The 10,472-nt window shown below is 47.6% G+C and overlaps 1 protein-coding gene across 1 annotated transcript; it reads right to left on the bottom strand.

The window, feature by feature from the left end:
• Positions 1–1,076: 1,076 nt before the first annotated feature.
• Positions 1,077–2,817, bottom strand: LOC149341862 (deoxynucleoside triphosphate triphosphohydrolase SAMHD1-like). Its single transcript, XM_089542033.1, has one exon. The coding sequence runs from the start codon at positions 2,734–2,736 to the stop codon at positions 1,147–1,149; it is 1,590 nt and encodes a 529-aa protein (XP_089398159.1). The 5' UTR covers positions 2,737–2,817; the 3' UTR covers positions 1,077–1,146.
• Between the last annotated feature and the right edge of the window lie 7,655 nt (positions 2,818–10,472).

Consider the following 10,472-nt stretch of genomic DNA (forward strand, 5'->3'; position numbering starts at 1 on the left):
CAAATATCGGTTAAAGCTGGCTTCATCTGAACCCCAAGCTTTGTTTGCACCTGTGCAAACGGAACAAAAAGGAAAAAACTACAGAGAATATTTACTACGTTCGACTCGGAGCGAAAGCATGGGTTTGTGCTTCGTATAGAAGGCGACGGTGAGCAGGCAGTTCCGCGGGACGGACCAAATTGAAGTTGATGAATACGACGCTTTCCAATGCACAGCGCGAGAATGTGGTGCAGTTTAACATTAAGCCTGAGGACATCATCATCATCAGGAGGTGCGTTGGCTGCGGCGATAGCCTAGTGGTCTCGCTGAGACCACTAGGCTTTAAGGCTGAGATATCCTTAAAGGAGATTTGTTAGCGCAGCCGCGGGTTTGACTCCCAGTCATGAATATTGATTCAATTTCTCTCTTTTTCATGGTTCGACCTCTAACTCTGCTGAAGGTCAAACTTACACGGCCCGCGATTGAAGCCCGAGGTCCCGTAGGAAAGCTTTCGCTTCAACAAACAGCAACCGTGAAAACAATGCCAACCGCACAGTTCTCAACCTTCTACCGGCGTCCTGAAACCGGGTCCCTGCACTGCTGTGCGATCTCAATCAATCATGTGTGCTTTATGCATGGAAATATAGGACAGCAGTTTCAATTATATCTCTGAGGGAAGCTCACATGTAGTATTAAAAGGTTAGCAAAGTACGGAGCATGTAACTGTTGCATGTAACTGCGTAACTGTAAAGTACGGAGCCTGTAACCAGACACAGCACAAAACGTTTCTACCTGCAGCGAAGCTATAGGCAGGCAACTAGCCAAATGTTGCAGACCAGATACATGAACCTTACTTATGCCGTCGAGGTGCTTATTAAGCAAAAAAGAGCACTGCCTCAACTGCAGTAATTAATAGACGGACGGTTATAGTTTTATGAAACTTTAATACCCAGACAAAAATGCATATATTTATACATTTATATATATATATATATATATATATATATATATATATATATATATATATATATATATATATATATATATATATATATATATATATATATATTTATATATATATATATATATTTATATATTTATACATCTAATACAGCCTGCACCTTGGACACGGCCGTAGAAAAAGTGCTGAAGTCCCATCAAAGCTGCTTATCGCACATTATCCACTACCCCATTTATCTTCTTATTGGGCCTCGCTTTCTCTTCATACGCCGTCCTCATCTGCGTAATCCATCGATGCAGGTGCTCTTGAAACCCAGGTTTCGCCTGTGCCCGCAAAATAAGGTGCCAGCGAGGATCGTGGAACTTTGACGGAATCTCAAACGCACTGCAAATATGTTGCAGGTCAGCGCCTCGCAAGGGCACATCTGGCTGTGACTTCTGGTAGAACAGTACATTTTTGACAGGATCTTCCTTGCCTCTGCCCCAGTGCACGTTCTCAAAGTTAACCAGTAGGTCCTGCGCCCGTGGTCGAACAGCCTTTGGTACAGCAGCAAGCAAAGACGATCGCAGTGCTTCCCCTGTGAAATCGTCGCGATGCGGCATGTGGCCCAGATAGCAGTACAGCGCCTGCGCCTTACGAAGTCTGCAGTCCAGGGCAGCCCAAAGTTTTTGAGCGTGCACCATGTCGGGATCACTGGAAGCTGCATGGCGCACTGACAGTTCTACAAAGGAGTCTGTTAGGGTCGCGAAATGTTTCAATGTCGCCTGCCCGGCACCTGGCAGTAAGGCATCGTGTGTTGTTTGCCAGAGAGACAGTCGGCGGCCATCCCCGCCAAAAATAAGGTTTGCTTTTTCGTCGGCCAGCCGAAGTGCGTCGCATACCATGGCCTCGACGACGCCTACGAAGTGGTGGCGGTAAACACTGTGATGGAGTCTACTGCGGGTTCGGAACATCTCATACACGTTCCCTACCTCCTTGTCGCGGAAAGCAATGTGAGCAGCGCCATCTTGGCCCCGTACGACCCGAGCGCTGCTTACGAGCCGCTCGTACTGGAAACCGCAGGTCACGCCCACGGCGTGGCAGTCCCTCAGATAGTAGTCCCACTTGTCCACGTCGAGACCAGAGTCGTCGTTGCTCACGATTTGGAACAGGAAACGCCTTGAAGGCTTTGCTTGTTCCAAGTTAGCCATGATGAGGTCCTGAATAAGTTTCAGGTCGCGCTGGGTTAAACCTTGCCCGAAGTGGAGCTCCCAAGTGTCGAAGACGTCCTGCAGACCATTGACTGCAATGAGATGTTCTAGGAGCTTACAAGACATAGCTTCGTGAGTCCACACCGGCGCAAGCCCCCTGTTACTGGCTCCACTGCGGTAGAACCGCTCCCAGACGTGCGAGAAGGGTCCGTGGCCCAAGTCGTGGCACAGGCCCGCCACCTCCAGGCACAGTAGCTCCTTCTCGGTGATGTTCAGCTCGGGCTGGTTGTCTCGCAGGCGAGCCCCCAGGAGTCTTGCCAGGTGTGCCGTGCCAAGGCTGTGCTCGAAACGGCTGTGCGAGGCGCCCGGGTACACGTAGGAGACCAGACCCAGCTGCCGAATGTGACGGAGCCGCTGGAACTCGGGCGTGTCCACGATGGCGACCGAAACGGGGTGAAGAGAGATCTCGCCGTGCACGGGGTCCCAGAATACCTTGCGACGCGGCAGCGTAGTCCAACGCTGTAGCCCAACAAGGCTCTGATCAGCGGTTCTAGCCAACGAAGTGACGGCTTGCGGCGTCTCGCTTATGCCCTCTAAGCTGCCCATCTTCGCTGCGTCGTGTTCGCCCGTTCATGGAATAGGCAGCCGCTATATATCACGCTCCTGCCTCGCGAGCTGCCCTCTCGTGTCGCGTGGTCTCGATTCGAGAGCTCTTGTGACAGATACCGATGGTCCTGCTTTAACGCTCGTGGAAGCCTGTGCGCGTTTGGTCTTATTTTCTTCATTCATTTTTTTTCTTTTTTTTTTGTCTGTCCCTCAGTCTGTTCCGTTTACTTGACACCCTTTCGGTAAGCATGGATTCTTAAATGTCCTCTTTAGGACTGGCGTAGAGCGTAAAGATAAGGCTAGCGGGGCAAGGTCCGGGGGACACTTGACGACGCAGATACGATGCCTCCTCGCTCCTGGCAAAGGCCACTTCGCATCCTACTCTTATCCGCTTTCGCAATCCGAAACTACCCAAGCTGGGAGCAGACTTCCTTGCCGCTTGTGCACGCAAAAAGTACTCGCAAGACGCTCTGCGAATACTTTTTGCAACACCAGTTTTCAGCCACACCGAAAATTTGCCACATTTTCAATGGGTTAACAATAAATTTCCCTTTTTCGCTTTGTAGCTTGCTTTTCCCAGGGTATAGGAAATTTCCCACGATTCGGCAACACTGCTCGTGTCGCGAAAAGGGGGAGGGGGGTCCTCCTTTTCATTGCTTGGCAATAGATGTTTCCACCGCCACCACCAATATGGATAGCCAGCGCGCAGCGGCCGCGGGGACGGCGGAGCGCGAGGCTGCAGCTGCTGCGAGTCATTTGGTAAGTCACATGGTTACTTACGCAGCTCCGCTTCTCCTGTTCAAGGTCATTCGTGCAAACAGGGCGAAATCTGCGCAGCTAGGCTAGCAAAGCTTTCGCTTTAAAAGACGTCCCTGTACTGTGCGATGCCAGTGACTTTAAAGATGCCCAGGTGGGTGAGATTATTCCGGAGCCCTCCACTACGGCACCTTTCTTCTTTTACTCCCTCCTTTATCCCTTCCCTTACGGCGTGGTTCAGGTGTCCCCCAAGATTTCCTTTCCTCAAAACATTAGCTGTGGCTCAATCCGGCTCAACCTGGCAGGACGAGCGAAAGCTCTGCGACGGTTGATGCATTGGTCGAAGCAGACGCACGGGCAGCCTCATCTCGTTTCCGCTCTCGTCTAAAACGCACACATTCCGGTTTCTTCACGCCACCGCCATGAATGGGGGCATGAAATCACCCTTTCTACTGCAGACTCTCCTACTGTGGTCCATCGGTCCCGTGCTTCTCGACTCCTGCTGCAACTAATCCGTTCCTTGCTTTGGATTTCGACGAGCCGGGCTGCCGCCCTTCCGAGCAATTTACGACGAACAGCAAGGGAGATTCGCATCCGCTAATTTCTGCTTCGGAGCGCCTCTTCATCTCGCAACCACGCGGAACTATCAGTTCCGGGGATCCGACCCGTCTTCCGCTATGCACCCTGGCCAATCCCGCGCCGTGGGCATGTGCCATTAAGCCTGAGGACATCATCATCATCGTAAAGCACCACCGCTCACGAGCCAGTGGGGGCACGCCACCGCCATGAATGTGGGCATGAAAACACCCTTTATACCGCAGGTCAGTTACTACCGCAATCTTGCATTCGCTCGAGTAACCCTTTCTTGTTTGCGGTGTCGTGCCCCCCTGACGCTCTGTATTGCTGGCGCCGATTGCTTTGTGAATCGCTTTGTTCATATTGCTTCAACGCATGTCTCACTTTTTTGCATCTAGCCTTGTCTGTTGACATATAATTGAACCCCGGTCCCTCCATTGATCCAACCGCATCTCTTGAAACCATATCAGCAGCAATAGTACGTATAGAACTCGCCCAAAAAGCAATACTTGCCGAAGTTGCAACAATCCGATGTGCACAAACCAAAATAGATAACCTGGTCAGTGGTCTTTCTATCCGTGTTGACGCATTTGAAAAATTCGCACAAACGTACAAATCCCAGGAACACAAAACAAGTTCGGACACTAACCTTACTACCGTTAAGATATCGTCAGACATTAGGGCACTCACGAAGAAATGCGACGACTTTGAAAATCGTCTCCAGCGCTCTAACTTGATCTTTTTAAGGAATTCCCGGTGTTAAGGGAGGTTGAAACTTGGGCAGAATCTGAGTCATCCATTATCAAATTTTGTTCTGAGCAGCTGTCCGTAACTCTCGAAAGTGCTGAAATTGAACATGCCTACAGATCGGGACAGTTCCGCGAATCTAGAAGCCGGCCCAACATTGTAAAACTGGCCAACTTTAAAAAGAAGTCCGAAATCCTCTCTGCTAGCCCTAAGCTGAAAGATTTGGACTATAAAGACCGCGAAGATTATTCCACACGTGTTAGGTTAGCTCGAAGGAAACTCTTCGCGTACGGCCAGCAGAGCAACTCAAGCTTCAAGATGCGCTTCGGCAAACTTGTCATTGGCAGCAAACAGCTGTACATTTACGATGATGAATCTGAAACGGTGCAAGAAGTTAAAGCATAGCAGTCATCGCGAACGTACCGGCGCCCGTTCTTGCCGCCATGCCAGCCACTTGTAACACCCGCCAATGTTCTTGCGTGTCGAGCCATGCCTACCTTGCTTGCCAACGTACATAAGTAGTTTCAGGCCCAAGAAGGAATCTATAGAAGCTATTCTATACGATAACAACTCCGATATCGCGGTATTCACCGAGACTTGGTTGACTGCGGACATTCGGACAGCATTCACCGTTTACAGGCGTGACAGGGTCGGTCGAAGGGGTGGCGGCGCACTCGTCTTCGTTAAGTCATGCACGCCTTCCTTCACTATTGATATTAGCTGCCGTCAATAAATTATTTTCGTTTTCTGTAATCACATGCATACTGATTGCTTGTTATCGCGCGCCTGATTGGGACATTTCCTTTACGAAGGAACTGCATTCAATCCTGCTCGAATTGAGTTGTCGCTTTCTCCGTGCTAATTGTATACTTTGCGGCGATTTCAGTTTTCCCGTTATTAACTGGGCCAGCTTAACTGGATCCTCCCGTCTGTCTAAAGCATTTGTTGACCTAATTCTTCTGTTTAACTTTATTCAAACAGCAAGTGCACCTACTCGTAATTTCAACACACTTGACCTAGTTTTTGTCACGGATACAGAATTAATACATTCTATGCTGTGTGTCGATGGTCTGCGCGATCATAAAATGCTCTTATTCAACCTATTCATTCAAGCAACTACTCGACAACTATCCATCAAACACATACGCGACTATAACAGCCTGATCTTGCAAATTATATTCACCCAATCATTAACTGCCAGTTCGCTTCCGGAAGACTGGAAACTAAGCAAGGTAGTGCCAGTATTCAAATCCGGAAACCGCTCAAATCCGTCCAAGTATCGCCCAATTTCATTAACGCGCATTGCATGTAAGCTCATGGAACACATTATATACAGTCGAGCCCACTTATAACAGCCGCAGATATAACGAACGCTCGCTTAGTACGAACGAGGGCGGTGCTGCCGTCAAAATATATATTGGGGCAATGGCACAGTGTCTCACATAGAACGAACTGTTGTGGCCTCAACACTCGGTTAGAGCGAACGCGAAGCTGTCGGGCCCCCGTAGTTGACCGAGCCGGCGGTGTTTGGCGCGGTTTCGCTCGACTGCGAACCCGCGGCAGGCGAATTTCGCGCACTTTGTGTTCCCCTCGCGTCGTTGGCAACGCGTCGTTGACACGCAGCTGGCCGGACCTGACGTTGCCTGGGACGATTTCGTTTCTGCTGATGATGACGCCGACATTGCGGAGCCATGCACTGACGAAGCTATTGTGCGTGAAGTGCGAGCCCTTCCTGACTGCCCAGAGACCGACGAGGACGATGACGAGGATGCTGCTCTACCGCCGGTTGCTGTGAACGCTTCAACCGCGATCGGTTACATTGCGTCGCTTAAAGAACTCGTGTGCAGCAGAGGCCTTGGCGATGAACATATTACCGCGCTGGAAAAATTAGAAACGGCAGTGATGCGATCAGCTTTGAAGAAGCAGACATTCATCACGGACTTTTTTCAAAAATAAAGTTAACTTTCGTCTCGCTTGCTCTTTTAGCCCGTATTATAGGTGGTCCACTTACTACGAACTTTGGATACAACGAATAAATGCCGCGTGACGATCAAGTTCGTTATAAGTGGGCTCAACTGTACTCCCAAGTCGCCAGCCACCTTCACAATAACTCATTTTTGTATTCCAAGCAGCATGGCTTCCGCCCCGGTCTCTCATGCGAGACACAACTTTTTGGGTTCACTACTGACCTTCATTTGCATTTGGAATCATTATTTCAAACCGATGTCATATTTTTAGACTTTTCAAAAGCGTTTGATCGCTTCCCGCATCAACGTCTTATGTCTAAACTTTCATGCCTCAATATATATCCCCTCACATTATCCTGGATTAACTGTTTCCTCACTAACCGGTTTCAATATACCGTCATCGGCGGTTATCATTCAGCCACTCATGAAGTAATTTCAGACGTGCCGCAGGGTTCTGTGCTTGGGCCCCGGCTCTTTCTCATATTTATCAATGATCTCCCATTCATTTGTCTCTTCGCGGACGACTGTGTGTTATGTCGACGCATTTCCTCTCACGATGACCAGGTTATTCTACAAAATGACTTACAAAAAATAGATAATTGGCGTTCCGAATTGTTGATGGAACTTAACATCATTAAGTGCAAATTCATGCAAATTTCACGCAAGCAATCCAGTATTACATCCTTATTCTCCTCAGTCAACTATCTTATCACAGGTTGAATCATACAGGTACTTAGGTGTCACAATTGGCAGCAAACTGACGTGGGATAAACGCATAACTCAACTCGTTGCTGACACATCAGAAACACCGGGTTTTTTCAGAAGGTCATTTTCATTGTATCCGCAGTCAATCGGTAAGCTTGCATACGAGACTTTCATTCGCATTAAACTTGAGTACGCATCAGCAATTTGGTCTCCTCACCAGGCTTACTTAATTAACACCATTGAATCCATCCAGAATCGTGCGCCTGGCTTTATTACTTCAGATTATGATTTTCACCACAGCATTACCGCTGTCAAGTCATCCATCGCTATCAGCCCACTAGCCCTTAGACGCAAAGTTTCTCGCTTATGTTTATTGCACAAATTATACTGCCGCGAATTTTTGTAGCGTTCGTTTGTAGTATTTGTTTGTTCATGCTTCAAGGCTGCCGACGCGCCGCTTTATCGCTTCGTTTTGTGACGCAAGACGCGCCTAGATTTATCTCGATTGATCGCATCCGGACGGAGCCGATTCTAGTTTCCGCCAGAAGGTTCTAGTAACTTCCTAAGCTTTATCTCGAATGTTCGCTGTTAGTTTTAAAAAGAGCACGGCCGACACCGGCGGGCATTCTGTTCGACGACCGCCGAGCACGCTTGTTGCTACGCCGCCGCCGAGTGATTCAGTTCTTTGCGAGCCGCCGCGGTGGCTCAGTGGCTATGGTGCTCGGCTGCTGACCCAAAAGACGCGGGTTCGATCCCGGCCGCGGCGGCTAGAATTCCTTTGGAGGAGAAATTCTAGAGGCCCGTGTACTGTGCGATGTCAGTGCACGTTAAAGAACCCCAGGTGGTCGAAATTTCCGGAGCCCTCCACTACGGCGTCTCTCATAGCCTTAGTCGCTTTGGGACGTTAAACCCCATAAACCAAACCAGTTCTTTGCGGGCGCAAGTCAGCCCGAATGAAGAGTTTCGTTTCGAAGACGATCTCGTTGTTTTCCTGTTCGCCGTACTGCAGTCACCACTACGTGACAATACCACAACTTTCCTAACCTACGCGAGTTCCTTCTAGTCCCTCCTGTGCGCACGTCATCCAGTTTATTCAACCCCATGATCATCCAACGCTTACACGGACTAACTAATGCTTTTAACAAATCTTTTTTGCCAGCCGCTATTCAAGACTGGAATCAGCTTCCAGACTCTGTTGTCATTGAATGCTATCCAGTCAGGTTTAAAGAGCATCTGGTGTCGTATCTTGCTGTATAAATTGTTTCATTTTCCCTTTCGTGACATTATTTCTATTTATGCTTTTGTTGTCTGTGGTTTTTTTATTAATTTTTTTCTTTTTCTCCACACCAATGTGAGTCATGTCGAATGTACCGACCCCCCCCCCCCCCCACACTTATGTAATACCCCACCAGGAGCCTTTAAGGGTCAAATAAATGATGATTAATGGTGGGTCTAACTTCGCGCTTCTCTTCGGCTTCTGAAAACCAATCATAGTGTTCCTGTAGCACCAAAAAGATCAGGGGGCACTTTGGCTCCCTATAGTGCTGCAAGGCGAAAACCTTTTCTTGCGCACTGTTTGGCATTGATTTCTTCATTTTTTCACTTTTTTATATTTTTGTTGTTTTGGTAAGTTTTTGTTTATTTTGTTTTTGTCATGTTTACTTTTAAGCGTTTCATTTTATTATTTTTTAGATTCCTATTAATTTTTTATTTTTTATTTTTGTTTTCGCTTTATGTTTTATTTGTTCCGTTTTTGTTATTTCTTTAACTTTTTCATTTTTATTTTCTCATTACACCGAATCCGCGCACTGTGACGTCATAACCATTTCCACCAACCGAAAAGCGTGACCCCTCTGCTGACAACCTTCTGCTGACAACCTTCTACTGACAACCTTCTGTCGACAACGATGAGGCCTTAATATTCCACACTGCTTCTCCGGTGGCAAGCATGATTGCGCCGTCGTAGGCGAAGCGGTCGCACCGCAGTGCCCCCGGTGGCGCAGTGCTCCCAGATGCCGCTGGCGTCACAGAGTTTCGGCATACTCGTAGGACTTTTCGTTATGGTCGTCTCACGTTTCTTTTTTATTTATTTTTTTCCCCAAGAATGCCTGGTGTGCGGGCGCTGGATTCGAAAACGCGAAGATTCCAAGTTACTTTAGAGAAGTTTAAAGTCGAGAGAAAATGGAATTCTTCAAAATGTTATTCTATAATTCCGATGCTTTTTTTTTCTTGGGTAGGGGTGAACTATTTTTGGCAGCAAAATAATGTTAATTATTGGCACAAGTTTTGCGGCAGGACAAAAAAAGGCGCCATTAAATATTATTTCCATGAATAATCCCTCCATGGCTAGGTATACACCCAGGAGCATTTCATATCTGAGGTATTAAGGACTATTTACCCCAGCAATATTTAATATATTCACCCAGGAATATATACAGCCAGGAATATTTAATAAAAATGAGGAGGTCGCATCGCATACTACCCGCTCCACGCATTGCGCTTACTTCCGCGTGGCGATCCCAGCTTTTCTGGGTTCCGTACGTTTTAACGGTGCTGGAATAATACCTAACGGTGATAATAATAAATAACCGATCGGCTACTGTCTTACTTCATTTTTTATTCACCGGTGCGCACCACCCGACTTCTACTCGGTCCACTACTTGACTGCTCTACACAAGGGGGGCACATACTGTAAAACGGTTCTTCCATAGACGCTCCTTACCCACACAAGCACAATCTGTCATTTTACAATTTTCTGACCAATGTATGCTGGTGCGAGGCCTTACGAGGTCATTTATTAGAGGCTTTGAATATTACCATATCAGTTTACAGCATCTGCCAACTGCCCCTTTGTTTTTAAAATATGACTCGTTAAAAGCAGACCAGCTGTATTAAAGTTACTTCATATTATATATGTTAAGAAACTTTACATCCATGACTCAGGCTATGACCTTAATTATCAAATTAGACAGCAAAAACGGCGCA

This window comes from Amblyomma mixtum, chromosome 5, assembly GCF_055824585.1.
Source record: "Amblyomma mixtum isolate Tamu chromosome 5, ASM5582458v1, whole genome shotgun sequence".
Lineage (NCBI taxonomy): Eukaryota > Metazoa > Arthropoda > Arachnida > Ixodida > Ixodidae > Amblyomma > Amblyomma mixtum.